The sequence below is a fragment of the Saccopteryx leptura genome, chromosome 5 (assembly GCF_036850995.1).
Source record: "Saccopteryx leptura isolate mSacLep1 chromosome 5, mSacLep1_pri_phased_curated, whole genome shotgun sequence".
In the NCBI taxonomy this organism is placed as follows: domain Eukaryota; kingdom Metazoa; phylum Chordata; class Mammalia; order Chiroptera; family Emballonuridae; genus Saccopteryx; species Saccopteryx leptura.
The window spans coordinates 88377051-88400351 of record NC_089507.1 but is presented as its reverse complement, the minus strand read 5'-3'; the positions used below and the strand labels follow the sequence as shown (position 1 = coordinate 88400351).

The window sequence follows — 23301 nt, the reverse complement described above, 5'->3', positions numbered from 1 at the left end:
TAGGTACCAAATGTCTAAACATGGAAGAGTCTGGTTAATGTGTTTGTGTATATTCCCCCCAAAAATGAGATTTCAGTTTAGTACATGCAATCTTACTAATCTGTTGTGTAAACTAATTAAAACCTCATATAAATTTATATTAATATTTTAGATTTATTTTGCAAATGTTCTCAAAGGATTTATTTTACTATGGCTCAAGATCTGGTGTTTTTCTCTCAAATAATATTAAGACACAAAAGTGACTTTTCTTTTGCATACCTTGCCTTCCAAATGTAAAGCTTCATTTTGAATCATGAAGGAATTTATTCTGAAGCATGTATTCAGATTTCAGCTTGCAGTGAAATCCTATAGCTAACCAAACCTTTAAAAGTGAAAGAATGGAGAAAGATTGCATGCATATAAACTTGGCATAGACACTTGAAGGAATGACTGAAATTAGTTTTTTAGCACATGGAACATCTGCTTGAACATCATGCTATTTCTTGGTTTCTCTTTAAACCTTTTTAAAACATTTTATGAAGACTGTGTTTCTGTATTAACACACTATTAATTCTTTCATTGTCATTCATTATCTTCTTAAGGCTATATTCTGATACGTTAAAAATTTACTTTTCACTAGTAACTGAAAAATATGTTTTACAAAAAAGGTACAATGAAGGAATTTAAAAAGATACTCAGATTTCTTTTTAACCCCAAGCAGCAGAAGCCAGGGTTATATTATGTAATGGTATCCATGGGTTTATATATTCTGTTTAGTGTGAGTTTCTAGGCCTAATACATTAAATTTCAAGATCTGTAAATAACTTCTATTTATAAGAAGAGGTCATGATACTTAATTTTAAAAGACATTTCCTAAAGGCTTTATGACTATTTTTATATTATTTTAAATTATTAAACCTTTATTAAATTTCAGTCTATAGTGCTTTTCATCTTTTATGCATTTTTTTATGATATGAGTAAACTTCTCCAAAGCTTTGCAAATGCTAGTTTTTTTTCTTTCTTTTTGTCTCTAAAAGGTTCTGTCTTGTGGAGAGGTTATTCATGTGAAGATCCTTGGAATTTTGGCTCTTATTGATCAGAATGAAACAGATTGGAAATTAATTGCTATCAATGTGAATGATCCTGAAGCCTCAAAGCTTCACGGTAAGTCTTTAACTTTCCAGAAAAAGATAAACTGTGTGTCAATTGGAACTCTTAGAATTTTTTTTTCTTTTTACAGAGACAGAGAGAGAGTAAGAGAGAGGGATAGACAGGGACAGACAGGAACAGAGAGAGTTGAGAAGCATCAATCATCAGTTTTTCGTTGCAACACCTTAGTTTATCATTGATTGCTTTCTCATATGTGCCTTGACCGCGGGCCTTCAGCAGACCAAGTAACCCCCTTGCTTGAGCCAGACACATTGGGTCCAAGCTCAAACCAGATGAGCCCACGCTCAAGCTGGAGACCTCGGGGTCTCGAGCCTGGGTCCTCTGCATCCCAGTCCTATGCTCTATCCACTGCGCCACTGCCTGGTCAGGCTGGAACTCTTAGAATTTAAAGGAGGGTAATGTAAAACACACTGTATATAATTGGAAGTTAAATTTATATGTTGTGTTTAGTCTCTCTCCATGGAGTTTAAAGGGCATACTATGGCTATGTCTGAGTTGTGTCATATTGCTAGGAGGAACGAGAGAAAAAAGACAGACAAATGATACTCAGACTAAGAAAGTCCATTCTGTGGGGTTCCTTCCCTCTCTCTTCTCTGTCCTTTCCTTCCTTTCTTTCAAAAGTCTCTTTGTTCATTTGCGTAGCAGGAAAAAACTAAGGAAGCAGTGTTTATCAAAGACATAAACTGTTTTTGCACCTAGTTTTTGTTCTGTCCTGTACAAATGAAGAGAAAGATAACTGCCCTCTGGCACATGTCCCCTAAATTTAAGTTCCAGAAATTGCTTGGTGTAGTGAAGAACTGACTTTCTTTGGAGTCAGACAGACTTCAGTTTAAGTTCTGGCTGCTCTGCCTTCTGCCTAGTGACTTTGGATTGGTCGTTTAACATTTCTGAATTTCAGTTTGCTCATCTATAAATGGAGATACTTATACCTACTTGTGAATTTGTTAAGAGAATAAGAGATGACTGACTTGAAGCATCTGGCTGTCACATGCAAGTGTTAACTATATGGCTACTATTCTTTGAGCACTTTTCCCCCTATTTTTCTAGCCTTTTTTCCTTTCAGTTAAGTCTTTTCTTATTCAAGGTCCTGGTTTCTTCTAGACTTAGCTCTTACATCAACTAGAAACTACAGCATTTCTGAATTGACTGAAACTCATTGACACTTATGTATTGACCTTTCATAATTTATGTGCATTTAAAACCTTTTCTTGTACATGGAACAGCAAAGAGGGGTTTTATGTTATTACATGTAATTGAGAAAGGGAGGGGCCTGGTGGGGGATTACATACAACCTCAGGGTCAAAACTAAAACATGAACCTACAATTAAAATAGGAGACTTGAGTCCATAAACCATATATAGTTTGACACTTTCATTATTTTAGCCCAGGTTTCTTTATTATCATATTTCTTGTACATTCATATGTAAGAAGAGTAAATAAATATCCAGTTAAAAATTGTTTAATATAGTAATTGCTCCACCAATGAGAACTGATAATAAAGTAGTACAGCGTCCCTCAAAACAAGTCATATGTGAAGTCAGTCATGATTTGTAAAGTCATAGAAGTCTACTAAAGAATACCTTTAAACTAGAGATCTGAAAGCCTGAATGAAACTAGTTTTTAGGTGGAATAAATTAGTCATTAGTTTAGTACAGTTAGAGATGTGATTTAACATTTTAAACTCTTTAGCATATGGAAAAGCACTGATGTCTTTTTTTTTTTTTTTTTTTTTTTGTATTTTTCTGAAGCTGGAAACAGGGAGGCAGTCAGACAGACTCCCGCATGCGCCCGACCGGGATCCACCCGGCACGCCCACCAGGGTGGGATGCTCTACCCATCCGGGGCGTCTCCCTGTCGTGACCAGAGCCACTCTAGCGCCTGGGGCAGAGGCCAAGGAGCCATCCCCAGCGCCCGGGCCATCTTTTGCTCCAATGGAGACTTGGCTGCGGGAGGGGAAGAGAGAGACAGAGAGGAAGGAGAGGGGGAGGGGTGGAGAAGCAGATGGGCGCTTCTCCTGTGTGCCCTGGCTGGGAATCGAACCCGGGACTTCCGCACGCCAGGCCGATGCTCTACCACTGAGCAAACCGGCCAGGGCATCTGTTCTAATACAAGTTATTATTCTGTGGTTTTAATTAAATTATCAGGGTGACATAGGTTAATAAGATCATTATATGTTTCAAGTGTACAGTCTGTGATACATCTTCTGTAAATTGCCTTGTGTGCTCACCACCTAAAGTCACGTATTTTCCAGACCCCCTCTTTCCTTTTGTGCTCAAATGATTTAAATAGCTTGTCCAAGTTGTACATCTAGTAAATAGAAGAACCATTATTTCAACTCATTTGTTTGATTATAAAGTCCATTGTCCATCTCAGTACTATACAGAAAAAATAATACTTGATTATAATCATTTGTAGTATTTGTAACTAGTGGTATTGAAACCAGGTTACATAGGTTAAGTATCTTACTCCTTCAGTGTCCTAGGGCTTAGACTGAAAAGTTTTAGATCTTTGACTTTACATCTGTTTGTACCCAGAGTATATTAGTCGTCTAAATTCTTTTTGTGATGCTTGTACAAAAACACATGCAGAAATACTGAATTGAAGCTTATTTAGGTTGAGATGAAAACTGGAATAAGTAAAACATTATTTTTTTGAAAGGAAAAGCTTTTTTTTTTTCATTCTACTAAAAGACAATATATGTATTATCTTCATCATGAAGAATACAATACTTCTTTATAAGTTTTTAAAATCCTGAAACTAAAAGATGAGTATTATTGACATACTTTGTTCTAAAATGGTATGCTGACATTGTGTTTGGTATTTCCAGAATGTGTAAGGTATGGGAGGGGATGTAAATTATTTCCTTTAAGGATATTTGGTTATTGTTTACACTGACTAGTACCTTAAGTACTCTTATAGATCTAGATTTTGTAAAATACATCCTGTAGTTTTAAGAGTTATGTGTTTTACTTTTCTCATTTCTTTTACCTTCCATGTTATTATAATACATTCTACATACCTTTATTGAATTTTCTTCTATATTTTTTCTTATTATAGTGACCCAAAGAAGAAATAGATGTAGACACAAATAGAAAGTCTGAACAAATTGTAGTATAAATTTTTTTAATCATAAATCATGGAATACTAGGTAATCCTATTAGCTTTTATTTTTAATTTATATGCAAGTTTTTATGTATATTTATCCTATCTCTCAAACATCGTACAGTTGTTAACTCTTTCAGACAACAGAGTTGCTATTGTCTCACAGCTTAAGGAAGTGTTAATGTACAGAAATTATTCCTAATCTTACTTTTTTTCTTCAATCCTTATCCTGCTGGGTTGTCTGTGTTTTCCTTAGCACCTGCTAAAGAGGGGAAGTGGAAAGGAGGAGAACTGAGTTATACTCAGTAATTACAGGGGTCAAAAGCTTCCTAAATTTGTGAAATAATTTTTAGAAGTTTATTTAAGAAAAAAAAAAGGTTATTATATGATTACAATACTTAATAGTTTTTTGTATCATAATAATTAATTCATATTCTAAAAGTACCTATCTTACAATTCAGGAGGAGCTTAAGTATTGTAAACACATGATTTATTTTATATGATGTTATAAGTTTAAAATAGAAACTTGGTAAGGGTGACAAGACCTCAGAAATAAATAAAGGAGCTGATTTCATGATTTTGCCTCTTGTAACAACATGTGATTTTATTATAAAAGAAAGATATATATTTGGATTTACATGATTAAATAAATATTAGCTAACAGTAAAAGTTCGGTGTTATTCTGTATCTACTACATATCTTTGAAAATTAATCAACTATATTTAACATTAAGTCAAGCAACTTTTAATAATTTTCTTATGTGTTCCACCCTCATTTATTCACCCTCATTTATTTTCTAAAATCACAAATACAAGATTTTGGATGCCATTTTTTAAATCATAAAAATAATAATACTTGGAAATAAAAACTCAGATGCATAAAAAGGTATATAAAAATTAATAAAGTTCTCCTTCACACCCCTCATCTTCAGTCTTACTTCTCATAACTTCATCACCATATATTTTTGTGTGTGTGTGTGATAGAGAGACAGAGAAAGGTACAAAAAGGGACACATACTGGAAGGGAGGGAGATGAGAAGCATCAGTTCTTTATTGTGGCACCTCAGTTGTTCATCAATTGCTTTCTCATATGTTCCTTGACTGGTGGACTACAGCAGACCAAGTGACCCCTTGCTTAACCCAGCAATCTTGAGCTTCAATAAGGCGACCATGGGGTCATATGTGTGATCCCATGCTCAAGCCAGCAACTCCACACTCAAGCTGGTGAGCCCACGCTCAAGCTGGTGACCTTGGGGTTTTGAATCTGGGTCCTCTACATCCCAGCTGTATGCTCTGTCCACTGCATCACCACCTGGTCAGGCTTCACCATACATTTTTAATTCTCTTGAATGGTTGCTTCTGTTCTGTAAACAATATGCTTATACCTCTTTCTTAATTCATGCCTTTTTCCTCTTGACTCAGGTTGCTGCTTTGAAAGATTAGGAAATTAACTTTTCATACATTTCTTAATTTTGTTGCAATATTTTTTCTTCTGTTAGCTTAGTAATTCTAAGTATTACATTTTGCACTGTATTTATTGCTTCATTAATTTTAAACAATAACTAGTGACTGCCCAGGACAGAACTGCCATTGAGGTTTCTGTACTCCTCTCCTTTTTGCCCCTACCACCCGGCTTCCCTCAGCTTCACACAGCTACACTCTTAGTTTTACAGCATCAAAGTGTGTAATGGTTTAAGTTTTTTTCTCTACCTATAACTGTTTTTCATGTTTTGATTCCTGAATCTGAAACTTGAAAACTGATAAATAGCACTTCTAGCATTTATGTGAATACTATTTACCTTCTTTATCATTCCATTTGTTGAATGATCAGTTTTATAATTATTTTATTTTGTATTTTTATTTTTTTGAGAGAGAGGAAGGAGAAAGCTAAGAAGCATCGGCTCGTAGTTGCTTCACCTTAGTTGTTCATTGATTGCTTCTTGTATATGCCTTATCTGGGGTGGGGTGGTGGGCTCAAGCTGAGCCAGTGACCTTGGGATCATGTCGATGACTCCTTACTCAAGCCAGTGACCCCACATTCAAGCCAGTGATCGCGCACTCAAGCTGGTGACCTCAGGCTTTGAACCTGGGACTTTAGCATCCCAAGTAAATGGTCTGTCTACTGTGTCAGCACCAGTCAGGCTTGAATGATCAATTTTGGATAGTCTGTTTTCTTGAACCCTTGACGTAGCTATTATTATGGGTTTTTCTTCATTGCCATATTGACTTGTTGGTTCCACTCTTTCTTAGATTCTTTCATGTCTTCTTATTTGTTTTTCTTTTTCATTATTGCCTGATACATTTTCAAATGTTCTTACAGAAAATACATGGGAAATTGATTCTGAGTCAGTACATACTATAGTGTCTTGTGTTTGTGTGTATTTGCTATATTAATCCAGATACATTTAAGAAATGATTCTGCTAGGAAGTTTTGGGGTTGTTTTGTTTATTATGAAATAACTTCTTTGATTGCAATGAACATATGTACAAACTTTGGGAGACTGTAAATATACTTTTAAAATAGTAATAGTTTTTAACTTTGACATGACTGAACAAATATTAGCAATTGCATCAGAGAACTTGTTTTATATTAGAAAGAAACTAGTTGCTGGCTATATTTCTGTAATTTTTATATTTTTATTTAAATCTTTAAGGTTTAACTACTGAAACTAGAGTAGCCACTGTGAAAATAAAAATAGTCTAAGTAACGTTTGAAAACAAATTCCTTGTAATCCCTAATGGAAAATTGGTCACTTTGCCTGACCTGTTAACATTTGGAGAGTAGTAATACCATTTGATGCTCTGTAATTAGGTTCTATGCTCTAATGTTCTTAATGGCTCCATAATGGCCTGAAAGAGTGAGTAAGACTCCCAGGACACCTATATTGTTACTGGAGAATGCTTTGGCCATTAGGCATAATAGTGCTTAGTCATGAAATAACCAAATTCAGAGATATTTTTTAAGAAGATTGAAATGCTAGATGTCGTGTAATTTTTCTCTTGAATAAATTCACCTTCTATAATGTAGAGCCTCAGGTGTTCACCAAACAGCTGTATCAGCCTCTTCAAAACTGCCAGTGATGCCTAAGGACTTTATGTCAATGGAAGTAGCACCATGAGAAGGTAATTTAGGCCCAGAAGCTGCTTTAACTTGCAGAACAGTAAATATTTATTTTGTTTAGTTTCTTTAAATAAATGAAAACTATTGTCTATTGTCCTGTAATTATTGCTTTGGCAGTGATTTGGCAGTTTAAAAATGGATAAATTAGACCTGGCTGGATAGTTCGGTAGGTTAGGGCATTTTCCTGATGTGCAGAGGTTACCGAATTGAATCAATTCCGGGTACAGGAACAGATTGATGTTTCAGTCCCCCTCTCTCTCTCCCTTTACCTTTCTCTAAATCAATAAATTAATTTAAAAAAAAATTATTTTAAAAATGATAAGTTAGGCCCTGGCTGGTTGGCTCAGCAGTAGAGTGTTGGCCCGACTTATGGATGTCCCAGGATCGATTCTTGGTCAGGACATACAGCAGAAGCGACCATATGCCTCTTTACCCCTCTACCTTCTCTTTCTCTCTCTTTCTTCCCCTTCTGCAGCCACGGCTTGATTGGTACCAGTGCATCAGCCCCAGAAGCTAAGGGACAGCTCTGTGGACCCTTCATCTCAGATGCTAAAAATTGCTCGGTTACGAGTATGGCCCCAGGTGGGCAGAGCATTAACCACAGACGAGGGCTGCCAGGTGGATCCTGGTTGGGTGCATGTGGGAATCTGTCTTTCTATCTCCCCTCCTCTCACTTGGAAAAAGAAGGGAAAAAAACGATAAGTTAAAAAACAAAACATGAAGTCAGCACGGTTATATTGATGTAGACACATTCTGGGATGATAAATTACATTAATAACAAGGAAATTATTTTAAATGAGATAGTTGGGAATTTTTCAAAAGCCAGCACTGCACTTACTCTAAAATTATCAGATTCTGTATGTATTTTATATACAGTAGTCCACCTTATCCTAATCTGTGGGAGATTGTTCCAAGACTCCCAGTGGATGCGTACCACTGTGGATATTATTGAATCCTATGTGTACTGTTTTTTCCTGTAAAAATATACCTATGATAAACTTTAATTTATAAATTAGACTCAGTAAGATTAATAATAGAATAAAACAGTTTTCACTATGTACTGTAATAAAAGTTATGTGAACATGGTCACTCATTTCAGACAGTCCTTGCTGAAGTCTTCATAAGGGCTCAATGCTTTGTGGTATAAAACATTGCCATCAGTTGAAACACATTTTCTTTCATGTTCCACCTGCAAATTTAATGCCTCTTCCATCTTAACCAAGTACTTATCACACGCTGTGGTTGTAACTTGCATTTGAGGCACAGTAGCAAAAGTAGCACAAATTTCTTTTTTCTTCTTCACAGTTTTACAGATAGAAGATTCTTCTTACCATAGCTGTTTCAACTGCAGCGTACAAATTTTTTCTTTCTTACTATGTTGAGAATTTTTACCTTTTTACTTAAAGGAAGCACTTTATGGCTTCTCTTTGGCATATTCGAATTGCCAGCATCACTACTCCTGCTCTTGGCGGCTACTGTTAAGTAAAAGAAAGATTACTTGGACCCTGGCCAGTTAACTCAGTTGGTTATGAGAGTTGCGGGTTTGATCCCTGGTCAGGGACACATGGGAAGCAACCAAAAAATGCATGACAGAGTAGAACAACAAATACTTCCCTTCTCCTCCCTTCTCTTCTCTCCCTTCCCCTTTCTGTCTCTAAATATCAATAAAAATCCAGCCCTGGCCTGGCCAGTTAGCTCTGTTCCTTGGAACATTGTCCTGGAGCGCAGATTCTTTGGTCAGGGCACATATAGGAGCAGCCTGATGTTCCTGATTCTCTCTTCTTACCTCTCTCTCAAAAAGTACTTTGAATAAATTTTAAAAAGAGGGTTACTTGATCACAAGCACTCTGAGATGGCTGCTACGTGACCAACAGGTGGAGAACATACACAGCATGGATACGCTGGGCAAAGGTATGATTCACATCCTGGGCAGGATAGTGGGAGATGGCATTCGGTTTCATCATGCTCCTCAGATTGGTATGCAATTTAAAACTTATGAATTGTTTATTTATGAAACTTTTTAATTAATATTTTTGGACCATGGTTGATCACGGGTTACAGAAACCCCAGAAAGTGAAACCATGTATAAGGAGGCTTAATGTTGTCTCTCAGGGCAGGAAAATACATGTGGAAAACAAATCTCTTTGGCTTAAATTTTTATTTACTAAACTAACAATTTTAATGTCCTTGCATTGTTATTTTTTAAAAATAAGCAAATTAATATGGTGCTTGATTTCCTTACTTTCTCAAACACAATTTAATATTGTCATTTAGGGAAGAAAAAAAATAAAGGAATAACATAGTAATCTTAAGGGAAACATTTGTGTTAACGTTTGTAAGCAGGGAGAATGGTGTTCAGTTTGCTTTCCTGTGCATGTACTCTGGCACAGAAAGGGACTGGCATGTCATCATCATTCTAAAGCTCTAACATCTGGAAGAATTACTGCGTGTCCAGGAACTCTGCTGAAAGCTTCTTTTGGAATAGCTGTTTAATTGTGTACACAAGCTCAAGCAAGAATGCTAGTGTTCCCTTTTTCTTTTCTTTACGACGACGAGGGAAGTGATGGACTGGTGGGGGAGGGGTTAGTTAATAACTTGTGTAAAGTCATGCACAGAGCCACTGGAATCCAGCTGGGGTAGCTGGATATATTTGTGGCCTAGGACAGGAGGCTTTCTGGGAGTGCTGACCATTTGCTCTTAATAGGCATCAGTGAGATAATTATGATTAGAGGTCCCAGTAAAAAGACAGTTCTTTTGATCTTCATTCCTTTGATTTCATTATTAGTTATATCTTAATAAGTGGGAATGTGTGGAGATGGAATGTGGGAGGAGGCAGTTGAGGAGCAGGGACAAATTGAGTAAAATTACTGTGATTGAGAATAGAATTAGATTTGCGGGAATCTTTTGCCTCTGTATTAAACCTTGGCCTCTTTCAGTGTTTTTTAGGTTTCAGTCAGATTTCTCTGATGTGGTCAAGACTAGGGAAGACCTAAACTCTAAAATCCTCTCTTGTGCTATGTTATTGATCTGACCTTGGAAAAGTCATCTGACCTCTCAAAGCTTTAGTTGCTTCTCTAAAGTTGATCCTCTAATCATAAATGTTCCTGAGAGTTTTTCTCATCTCTGAATTTTGGTTGTTCTAGTAAATGTTTTTAATCCCTTATTTTAGTCTGCCTCTGTTTGAAATAGAAAGACCTAAATTATTTTCAAAGTTAGTGATGAAAAGAACAGTTTAAATTAAAGGATCATGAGATAGACTTCTTGGGGACATTGGCATATTTTTTTTTTAATTCTTTAGCTTAGCTGTTAACATGATGTAGCTATAATTTCAGTGGAGGTCAATCTGACCCAAAGCCTGAGCCTTAGCCATTTTGTTACATGTTTCATATTAAAATTAGATTAGAAGAATATTTGAATTTCTATTATACACAAGACATTTGGATGGTTTTCATTTTTATTGGTCATATCAAATTTCTCATTAAATGGAAACGAACATATATATTTTTGGAGGAAATTAACCAAGTCTTTTCTGAGAGGTTTTTCTGATACAGTACAAATAGGCCTCGATGTAGAACAACTTTATTTGGTATTACTTTTTTTAATGTGTGTTAATTTCTATTTCTATTATTTTTCATGGTGTTAATACATATTTTTAGTATAGGTGTTTATAAAAGAAGATTTTTGGGAAAGAAGAATGGAGAAGGAGGAAAGGACAGCTAAAATGAAGGTCACTGTGCATTAGTCTGTGTACTCTTAACCACAGATATGCAGGACAGGGTGAAGAACATAAAAATCTTAGCAATCCTGAGTAGAACAAATTATTAGAACAACTCTGTGAGCTGGAACCTTTAATTGTAATGGAGAAAATACAGTGAGTGTTCTGGAAAGGAACTGTTGTTTCCTGTGAATGTTTATGAAAGGTCATTAAAAACATTTGTTCTTGCATCCCACCAATTTTGTGTCGAGGCCAGCGTGCCTGGGATTAGTTTATGAGGGCAGCGCATTGGAACAGGAGCACTGTGCATTTGCGTCACTTCCTTTGGTAAGGTCCATAGAACTGGAAACTCCTTATTTATTTCTTTAATCCTCTGGACAAAATTTCAAGTGTAAAGCCATTTTGTAGTGTATTTTTTTTTAATGTGGACAAAGGGATATGGCACTACATTTATGTTACTGGTTTTTATCTAAACATAAAAATAAAAAGTCAGCTGATTATATGCTTTTCTCATTTCATGTTATGGTTTGGTAGAAATTAGCCAGATAAAAATGGCATTTTAATATTTTTATTCAGATCTTTTTCACTGAACACAGGTGGCTCTCAATTTGGGGATGTGGGTGGGAAATAGAGATGAGAATGTACAGAATTTGATAAAACTTCAAGTTGGGAACCATTCCATTAATTTATCTTTCTTTGCTAGCTGGATATTTAATCTTGGATCTAGAATAATTTTTCTTTTTATTGAATTTATTGGGCTGACCCTGGTTAACAAAATTATATAGGTTTCAGGTGCACGATTCTACAACGCATCATCTGTACACCATACTGTGTATTCACCACCCCGAGGCAAGTCTCCGTCCATCATCATATATACCCTACTTTATCCCCCGTCCCCTCCTCCACCTCTCCATGCCCAGTCCCCCCAGCAGTCACCACACTGTCATCTGTGGAGATGTAGTCACATAGTCAAATTTGACAATGTCCCTCCCTGACACACATACCTGCCGCCTCATACTTAAATCTAGTAAGTATATTGAGGTACTCTGTTCCAAGACCTTGAGCAAATTAATCAACCTGATGGAGCCCCAACTTCCTAATTTACATAAAGGAAATAATGCTTAATTTACAGGTTTTAAAGCTTCAACAACATACTATTACTAAGCATTTAAAAACATTTTTTTTGTTTTGCCAAACTGATAGATGAAAAATGGTATCTTATTTTAATTTTGCATTTTTCTGCATCATGCTGGGATGGGGCATCTTTTTCACATATTTATTGGCTATTTGTATCTTCCCTCCCCTGAATTGCCTAGACATATTGTTCCCATTTTTCTATTGAGTTGACATGACATTTTCTTTTGATATATGGGAATTACTTGGATATTTATTACTTAGATTACAAATATTTTCTTCTCACCTGCAGAAAAACTGTTGCATTTTGGTTTACAGATATTTTTATTTTGATGTATTTTATTTTGTCAACAATTTTTATACATGAATTTAGCATTTTGATTTTTTAGCATTTACTATATTTAATAGAGCAATTAAAACATTCTTTCCTCATAGCCAAAAATTTTTCTAGTCTATATAGTAGCATTTTAATTCTTAGTTAAGGATTTCTTACCTCATAGTCAGAAAGATTTTTTTCTTCATTTCCTTTGTATTTACACACACACACACACACACACACACATTTATTTATTTATTTATTTATAATTTGGTTTTTAATCCATGTAGAATTTACCGGTATTTTTTCATATATACAATTTCCCCATTACCACTTGACAGAAAAATCTGTTCTCTTCCTACTGTTTTAAAATATCTCCTGTATCATATATTGCATTTTTATTTATAGAGGTAATCTGTTTCTGGATTTTGGTATCAATGATCTACTTACTCCTCTGCCAGTGTCATGTTGTTTTAATTACTATAACCTCATAATAAAACATATACAAGACAAATTCCCCTTTTGTTCTACTATACAAAGTTGTTTTGGTTTGTTTTATGCCTTTATTCTTTTGTGCAAGTTTTTAAATCCAGTTGTCAAGGATTTCTGCTGTCTTTAAAATATTAAGTGTCATATCAATTAATATGATATTTGTGTGTGTATTTCTACATTTGTTCACACTTGCTTATATGTCTGTTAATAAAGTGATACTGATTTAGGAATGAAGGTCTTATTATATTTTATGTTAGGTTTATGTCTAGGTATTTAATATTAGTTTCTCCTTTACAGAAGTTTTGTACAGTTCCTGGCATGTTATAGGTGCTGAATGTATTGTTTTTAATTGATGAATAAATGAATGTATGCATATATGTATTATTGATAAGCAAAAAAAAGAATGTTTTGAAAAAAGTCTGAAAGTATCTTTCAAATAGATGCATTTTCACTTCTTTTAAAAGGAGAAACATATATACTTAAAATTTTGGTAGTTTTGATGATTGCAGTTGTATTTCATTAGAGTTATACATTGCCAAAGACACGATGACCTCCTCCTCTTGCATGATACTTTAGAGATTTCATGCATATTATTTTGTGTAATTCATGTAGTTTGCATCATTTTATTGCTGAATAGTGTTCCATTGTAGAGACATGACACAGTTTATTTATCCATCCAAGTATTGATGGAAATTTAGGTTTTCAATTTTGGGCTAATGTAAAGACAGCTGCTATGAACATTCAAATAAAAGTCTTTGTGTGAACATATGTTTTCATTTCTCTTGGGGCAATACCTGGGAAATGGGGTACTGGACCAGATGGCAATTATATCTATCAAACTATTTACCAGAGTGGCTGTACCATACATTTTATTATTTCCTGAAGATCCCATAGTTTCCATGTGCTATAATTTCTCTTCAATATGAAGACTTGAGGGTTTTTGTAGTACATTTCTGCTAATATGAATGTTCTCCATTTTGATTAGTCTGAAATTGTCTTCTTGCCTTTGTTTTGGAAGTGTTGTTTTACCAGATATAGAATTGTGAATTATGGGGATTTTTGTGAAGGTGTTCTATTTTCTTTTGGGTTTCATTGCTTCTGATGAGAAGTCAAGTGTTAATGTATTGTTATCCAGTATATTGTTTTTGGAGTCAAATAGTGAATTTGTCAATGCATTTATCTATTCTAGTATGGTTATAATTGCTTCTATCTTTTTATTTTTCAAATTACTTTTATATGAATTACTTTATTGATCTTTCACAACAAATATTACAAATATCTCACTGTGGGTTAACCTGAGGGAGTTTGTAGAAACATGAATTCAGTGCCTCATCTTTGTCAGAGATTTCTTTTTTCTGTAAAGCAAAATGCTTTGGAAAGTTGAGCATTGTTTTAATAGCTGATCATTTGGTTTATATACTTGAAGTGAATGAAAGTTTTATTTCAGAAATAAAAGTAATTTTATTTATATATTCCTTTCTACTCCATATGTTTTTAATGGTTATTTAAATTTCACTTAAACATGCTAAAAACTAAAATATTTTATAAGATCTAAATTGTTATGTTAAAAATAAAGGGGCCCTGGCTTTTTGGCTCAGTGAATAGAGCATCAATCAGCCCAGTGTGTAGACATCCTGGGTTTGATCCCGGGTCAGGGTACACATGAGAAGCAACCATTTGCTTCTCTTTCCCTCCCTCTCCTCTCCCTCTTCTTGCTATCTCCTCTTCTCTTACTTGAAAGAAGGGAGGGAAGGAGGGAGAGAGGAAAGGTGGGAGGGGGGAAGAAGGAAGGAAGGAAGGAAGGAAGGAAGGAAGGAAGGAAGGAAGGAAGGAAGGAAGGAAGGAAGGAAGGAAGGAAGGAAGGACAGAAAGAAGGAAGAAGAAAGGTAAATATGTCTTTCATGAAATAAGAAACTATTGATAATTACAAATTCATTTGAGGCTTCATCTTTACCATAAGAAAAACATAGGAAAAGGTTATAAATAAGTGTACATGTATATGTGTGTTTATGTATGTCCAGATGCCTCTTATATATTATTTTTGATGCTTGTTTACATTGTTTATATCTTTGTCTAGTTCCTTTGATTTTTCAGTTGAGTTATACACATTAAAAATAAAATAACTGTCAATATTAATGGAAATATTTCAATAAGTTTCTAAATCATTAATCTACTTGTTGATTTCTTTTTGAGAGATAAAGCTTGCCTCTGAGTATAATATTGGCTTTATCCATGGACAAGATTATAGGGAATTGGAAGGCTATAAATATTAATTATTAATATTTTTTAAGAATTATTTTTTATTAGGTGATTTTCATATATGGCCTTATTTAATTCTCACAGCAACCTTTGATTCCTTCATTTTGTATTTGAAGATTCAGGCAAAGTAATTTATTGTTTTGAAGATGACTCAATAGTATATTAAGTGCTAGAACTAAGTGTTAATTCCAAACAGGACGTTTTTCCTAGTTTACCTTATTTCTTACAAAGTTTGAGTGTTCTTTTGTCATCATTTCCTGAATATTCTTAGAGTTTTATTTTTTTGGACAAAAAAAGTTATTAAGCAAGACTGTGTTTTTTCTTTGTTTTTGTTTGCTTGTTTTAAATTTTTTAATTATATATGTAGTTATCCCCATAACTACATTTTTTATTGTTGATCTTTAGATGTACAGTATTATGCTGATATATTGTCATGTGAAAAAATATGTTGTCATAATTTTCTCATGCTTCTAATTTCTTAGTGTTTTCTTTGTTTTATTACATAATCATTTATAAGGTTTATTTAGTGCTTTAACATGTCTCTAGATTTAAAAGACCTCATTCTTTAAATAGTTCTGTTTTTTCTTCCTTTCTGTCTTTCCCTGTCTGTCATACTGTTCATAGGCTGTTTGTGTAAAATGAACCTTAACAATTTGATTTTCACCTCATTTATATCATTACTATTTGCTTATCTGGAGAAAATAGATTATTATCTTAAAGTATATTTAATTCTGAAAAATTGGGTAAAATTGGAGTTTGGCAAACACATGTGACTAGAAACTCCCTCTAGTGTGAGACAGTATATTTTTTATATAAAAGGAATGGAAAGAAACTTTTAATTTTCACAAACCACTTTTTTTTCTCTTAGTAGACATTTGTGACATTCTGTTAGGTTTTAGAAACAAGTGAATTGATTTATATTGAAAAGAAACTTCATTACATAAAAGGTGTGTACAATATCCCTCATGAAGGAAAAAGGTAAGTCATAAAGATCGCTTTTGAACAATAGGAAGTGTTAGGATTCTCTCATATGTACAAAGATAGAATCATAGGTTTTGACTAAGATAGTTTTGATCAATTTCTTTGCTTTTATAAATTCCTAATTCAAAAATGGTTAATAAAAACTAAAATGGAAAGCTCTGGACTTGGTAAAAACTAAATTGAACTTTAAATTTTTTTTTTTTTTTTTGCATTTTTTTTTCTGAAGCTGGAAACAGGGAGAGACAGTCAGACAGACTCGCGCATGCGCCCGACCGGGATCCACCCGGCACGCCCACCAGGGGGCGACGCTCTGCCCACCAGGGGGCGATGCTCTGCCCATCCTGGGCGTCGCCATGTTGCGACCAGAGCCACTCTAGCGCCTGGGGCAGAGGCCACAGAGCCATCCCCAGCGCCCGGGCCATCTTTTGCTCCAATGGAGCCGTGGCTGCGGGAGGGGAAGAGAGAGACAGAGAGGAAGGCACGGCAGAGGGGTGGAGAAGCAAATGGGCGCTTCTCCCATGTGCCCTGGCCGGGAATCGAACCCGGGTCCTCCGCACGCTAGGCCGACACTCTACCGCTGAGCCAACCGGCCAGGGCTGAACTTTAAAATTTATTAAATTATTTCATCATTATTTTTTGGTTTGATTTTTTAGCTAGCATTTAATAAAGAAATGTATAAACTTTCCAATGGATTTATTTAGAACTATGATGATTTTTTATAAATCTTATATCTTTAGTTTTAATATAAATGTTCTCTTAAGGAGACTCCATATCATTTTTGTTAATTAAACTTTCAAATTTGAAAACACCCTGTAATGAAGCCAATCATGGTTACACACTGTTTGTCAGAAGTTATGATAGCTTATATGAAGCTTTTTAAAAAGAAAAAACAAAACTAAAGTGATACAGAGTTAAGTGACTATTTTTGCTGAATTTGATGACTAGTCCTTTTTAGCTCTCTGATACTTTTTATGTAAGTCTGATCTTTACTGGTTTTTGTCGTTTTTTACTTTTTTTTATGCCATTGGTAAGTCCTCTCAGTTTTGCTTTCTATAGATAATCCAAAATTGATTCTTTGTCACCACCTCCATACAACTATATTTATTTAAGCCCTCATCATTTGTCACCTACGTGGATACTCTCAGTAGTCTCTTACTGGATATCCTGCTTCCAGTTCTTCCTCTATAGTCTTTTCCCTGCATAACAGATAGATCTTCCTAAAAAGTTGTACCCAGAACCCATCTCAAAGTAAAAAGAAAAGTCCTTCATATGGCCCTTAGAGTTTTATGTAACTGGCTGGTGGCTTCTTCTCTAATCTGATCTCTTCAAGTCTTTCTTCACTCTGCTCTAAGCACAGGGCTTTCTTACTGTCTTTCTCAGACATTTTAAGCACATTCAGACCTCAGAATATTAGCACTTAACCAACTTCTCAAGATGACTCTTTTAGGTATTTGAATGGATTGCTCCCACACTTTATTCGGGAATATACTACAGTGCATTTTATCAGAGGCTCTCTCTGACCTTTCATATTTAAAATCTTATTCCCTCCCCTTTGCAAAGCAGTCTACATGTATAATTTTAGGTTTTTATTTTTTTCTCACCTTTAACTACCTTCTTACCCAGACCTAATTTGACAGCAGATATTTTTAGCTACCTCTTTTATTAAATTATTTCAAAACAGTCAATTTTATAGAATCAAAGTCTCTATTTTGTACTGATAAAATCACTGCCTTATATAATCTTTTATTAAATATCATTTATAACTAAGATGCAGTTGGCATAAATGCTTTGGGAACAAACAATACTGATATTTGCTAAAGTTGAAACTTAACTGGAGAAAGCAAAGTGTGACTTTTATGTTGGAGTTCTCTACGAGACTCAGCATGGAAACTACTGTGGATATCACTTGGAATATTTTTAAAAAGTCTTCGTTAATTGTCCAGGGAGTTGATCAGGTAGATCTTGATTAAAAAGAATTCATTTGTAATTAAAAATAGGAATTGAAATAAACTTACCTTGATTATATTTTAAAAAGCTAGATTATTCTAACTTGTTGTTAGATTAGTTTATCTTGAAAATAAACTATATAATTATCTAGAATAGAAAGTTTAATATGAAGTTAATTACCAGTAATGGAAATAAATGACTACTGCAGAACTGCTGCTTTTCTTAAAATTTATTTTTGTCAACAGTACGTCTAATGAATACATCTTGGAAATGGGTAATAGTAATGATTGTACATCATTTAGATGTACTTATTAGCACTTAAAAATGGTAAATCTCGTGTTATATATATTTTACCACAATAAGAAACAGGAAAAATATACCTAACACATATTTTTAATGTAAATAAAATGTCCGACAATATTACTGTGCAATGTAGAGAAAAAAGAATTTATGGAATTAGAATTTATGGAATTTATGTAATGTAGTAGTCCTCCCTTAACTCAGTTTTGCTTTCTGCAGTTTTAGTTTCCCTTGGTCAACCTTGGTCAAAAAATATGAAATGGAAAATTCCAGTATTTAATAAGTTTTCAACTTCACATCATTCTGAAAGGCAGGATGAAATCTTGTGCCTCTCAGTTTGTCTGTTCAGTGTGCACATGCTGTACAAATGCTACCTGCTCTGTTATCCAGTATTGTGAGAGAGAGACACACATACATTCACATAACTTTTATAACAGTATGTTGTAATGATTATTCTGTTTGATTGTTTGTTGTTAATTTCTTACTGTGCCAAATTTATAAATTAAACTTTATCATAGTTATGTGTGTATAGGAAAAACATAGTATAAATGGGGTTCAGTACTATTTGTGATTTTAGGCATCCACTTGGGTCTTGAAAAATATCCCATGCATATAAGGGGACTATTCTATTAGTTCTACCATGAATGAGTTGGATAAATTTTGGCAGATCCTTTATATTTTCTTAGCTGTAGTTTTCTTATGTTTCATATGAGTGTGCTTATAAACCCTCACGAGCTTTATGAGGAACAAAAGAGGTTATTTATATAAAAGTCTTTATAAGCTATAAATCAGTTTATAGATTTTAGGTGGAATTTTTTATATTTTTAGAAGAGTAAATCATTGAACTGACTGTTGGTATTGGATATAAGATTTTGTTCTGAGAGGCACTTGCTATTGGGGTTTTTTAAATGTTTAAATTGCTTATTTTCAGTTTTTGTTTTTTTGTGTGTGTGTGTGAAAATTTCGCTGTTTTCCCCCAGGATATAATTAATTGAGAATGGAAAAGTTTAGCTTATATTTGGAGAGTTTACTTCTTATAAACATTATTAAATTTTTAGGTTTTTTTATTATTGATGTCATTGCTTAACATAACCTCTGAAGAGATAGCCTCCTAAGCTGGAATAGATGTTGAATAATTTTCTAATTTGATGTCAGTAATTAAAAAACCTTATGCATGGGACAGAGAATGACAGATTGGGTAAGGTACAATGATTAAGTCAAAAATCAGATTTAAGTTACAAAAACTTATTTACTTAGTAAGCGCCTTTTGGGTTGCTCACCTTGAGTGGACTAAAATAACTTTTCCTCTTTTAAATAAGAAAACAGTGAGTCTGACTGGCGGTGGCACAATGGGATACTGAGGTCTTGGGTTGAAAACCCTGAGGTCGCCAGCTTGAGCAGGCTTTCGCACAGGCTCACCAGCTTGAGTGCAAGGTCACTGCCTTAAACATGGGATCATGGAAATGATCCCAGGGTCATTGGGTTGAGCCCAAAGGTTGCTGGCTTGAAGCCCAAGGTTGCTGTCATCACTGGTTTGGCTTGACACGCCCCCATATGCCCCCCCCCCCATCAAGGCATGTATGAGAAGTGATCGATGAACAACTAAAGTGCCGCAACTACAATTGATGCTTTTCATCAAGCTCCCTTCCTCTCTTTCTCTCTCTCTAAAAAAAAAAGAAGGGAGAGAGGGAGGGAGGGAGGGAGGGAGGGAGGGAGGAAAGGAAGGAAGGAAGGGAGGGAGGGAGGGAGGGAGGAAGGAAACTGAGTTGGAGGAACTTATTACCCAATTTACAGATTTTTTTTTTCAAAAATAGAGATAGGATGTAAGAAAATGAGCAATGGAAAGCTCACCTTGGAAAGAAGCTCATTTAAGAGCAAAAAAAAAGTCTGAAATTGAAGAGGAAACATGTATTAGGTGAAATATTTACTAAAAGTTCTGTTGGAACATGACAAAAACTTCTGTGACCTAGGATAGGATATATATATAATATATATAATACTAAAAGGAATTCACTATCTTAAATATTTTCTATCATTTAATCAATAAATATGTACTGCCTGACCAGTGGTGACACAGTGGATAGAGCATCGACCTAGGATGCTGAGGTCTCAAGTTCGAAACCCTGAGGACACCAGCTTGAGCTTGGGGTCATCTGGCTTGAGTGCAGGCTCACCGGCTTGAACATGGAGTCAGAGACATGATCCCATGGTCGCTGGCTTGAGCCCAAGGTCACTGGCTTGAGCAAGGGGTCACTGGCTTGGCTGGAGCCCCCTGGTCAAGGCACGTATGAGAAGCAATCAATGAACAACTAAAGTGCCATAACTGTGAGTTGATGCTTCTCATTTAAATAAAGAAATAAATACTATGATCAATATAGCAATTATAGCCTGTGTTTGGTTTCAAGTGATTCTTTTTCCCCTTAGTTGTAATGTTTGTGCTGTTTGCTCCAGAATTACAAGATCATGTGTGGTTCATTGCCATATTGCAAAATTTTAAATTTGAGAGCCCTTAGGCAGGATACCCAGTTCTCTGTGTGCCATGGTCTCTGCCATTCCTACAGTGTCTGCCTTGCCAGACTCATTTCACTTAGATGAAACATCTGACATCTGAAGGAATATGTGACTTCCTAAACTGTTATGTAACAGGTAAAAAGGCAAGCATAAAAAGCAAAAGCATAATTCCTGTTTGTTTAACCCATGCCTGCAAAATGCTTCCCTGGTACGGACCTGCCTAGGGAATGAAGGGTTCCCACAGGGCTTAGATGAGCAAGTCTGAAACCGTGTGATCTTTAAATTATCCTTGTGCGTGTTGTCTTACTCCTGTTTTTAATTATAGCATTCTAATTTTTCAGTGCTACCAAGTCTGTCATTGCTATAATTTATTATGCATAAAGGACTAGGCTAAATTAAGCCTTAAGTTACAGTGTGGTCGAGAGTAAAGACTTCTGGTTTTATCTAGTTATATTATTTAATTGATATTTATTGAAAAGTATACATTCCTTGGGAACCTTTTGGGAGAAGGGGGTCTATTTTTAATAAAGTAATATCCAACTATTTTTATATGAATGTCCTCAAGATATAATGGTTAAGCTGTTTACATGATAAACTTCAAAATAAATCCTGTAAATCATTACAGATTATGAAATTAAAAACTTTGTGAACCATCATCACCCTGTTTAAAATTGCCTTGTCTGGGCCCTGGTTGGTTGGCTCAGCAGTAGAGCGTCAACCCAGTGTATGGAAGTCCCGGGTTCGATTCTTGACTAGGGCACACGGAAGAAGTGCCCATCTGGCTTCTCCACCCTTCCCCCTCTCCTTTCTCTCAGTCTCTCTCTCTTCCTTCCACAGCCAAGGCTCCACTGGAGCAAAGTTGGCCCAGGTGCTGAGGATGGCTCCATGGCCTCCACCTCAGGCACTAGAATGGCTCTGGTTGCAGCAGAGCAATGCCCCAGATGGGCTAAGTATCGCCCCCTGGTGGGCATGCTGGGTGGATCCCGGTCAGGCACATGTGGGAGTCTGTCTGCCACCCCTCACTTCTCATTTCGGTAAAATTCTAAAAAAATAATAATAATAAATAAATAAAGTAAAATTGCCTTGTCTGCATCTTTCTTACTATTTTATTTTCCTTCATCAGGCTTTTCACTGATTAACATATTCTATATTTGTTGTCTCTCTCTACTATGGATGCCATGAGAGCAGAGACTTGTTTCCGTTTACTGGTCTCCTTCACTGCTTAGAACACCTAGTGAATGAAAAACTATGGTATATACACTCACGAAACCTTTCTCTAGCTTCAATATGTTCTCTGCTGGATGTTACCCTCTCCTTTCTATCTTCAGTTTCCTTTAGCTTCATATTTCTAAACACTGATCTTGATAGTAACTCCCCTACTTTAAGCCCTCCATTGCCGGCAGAATGACATCAGCTTTAAGCACATCTCAGTCTTACTTCATTGCATTTTGTTTTCTGTTTTGTTTTCTTTAATTAGACCTCTGAGCTCTTTGAGAAAAAGAACTTTGTTGTTCTCATCTGCTGTACCGAACACAGTGTCTGAAGGTGCTCAAAAAGTGTTTGTAGAATGAAGTATTAATAATCACATTTCAAAGCCCAGAAATGGCAGGACGTGTGTTGACAATTATGCTGCTAGTTAGCAGAATCAGACTAGACCTCATGTTTTCTGACTCCTTAAGTTCAATGCTCTACTACTAGTAGGAATGGATTTTGATTTTTAATAAAAAGTTTTCTTGTTTCTTCACTTACAGACATTGATGATGTTAAGAAGTACAAACCAGGTTATTTGGAAGCTACGGTTAATTGGTTTAGATTTTATAAGGTGCCAGAGGGTAAACCAGAAAACCAGTTTGCTTTTAATGGAGCATTCAAAAACAAGGTGAATATGATAATCTTTATTTTATAATTTCCTCGTGATACCTGTAAAATATTTTTTCACTTTTAGAATTTCTTATATGAATATTTGTATATAGTGTGATGACAAGAGTTTTACTGATTTTTATACTTGACATTATTTCATCATTTTTATTAAAAACTTTATTCAAGAGATCTCAATGAATCAGTAGGCTGATGAATATCTATATCCATCTATCAATTCTTTTTCAAAAATGAAGGATTTCTGTGATAAGTCTTAATTTTTCAAATTCTCTATAAGGATTCCTATTTACTGTTTTGGAAGGAAGACAGTTATTATTTGTGTATATTGATTGAGGCTTCTCTCCTATGTGCTCGTTCTGCCATGACTGAAGTAAGCTGCTAATTTAATGAAGTGCTT

At 35.1% G+C, this 23301-nt stretch overlaps 1 protein-coding gene across 2 annotated transcripts in view; it reads left to right on the top strand.

Annotated features, from left to right (window-relative positions):
* The window catches only part of PPA2 (inorganic pyrophosphatase 2), a 124028-nt gene that overhangs the window by 76561 nt on the left and 24166 nt on the right, over positions 1-23301 (top strand). For both annotated transcript variants that reach the window (XM_066384635.1, XM_066384634.1), the window contains 2 exons: positions 1017-1143; positions 22778-22905. In XM_066384635.1, coding sequence (XP_066240732.1) covers positions 1017-1143; positions 22778-22905 — 255 coding nt within the window. The remainder of the gene's footprint in view (positions 1-1016; positions 1144-22777; positions 22906-23301) is intronic.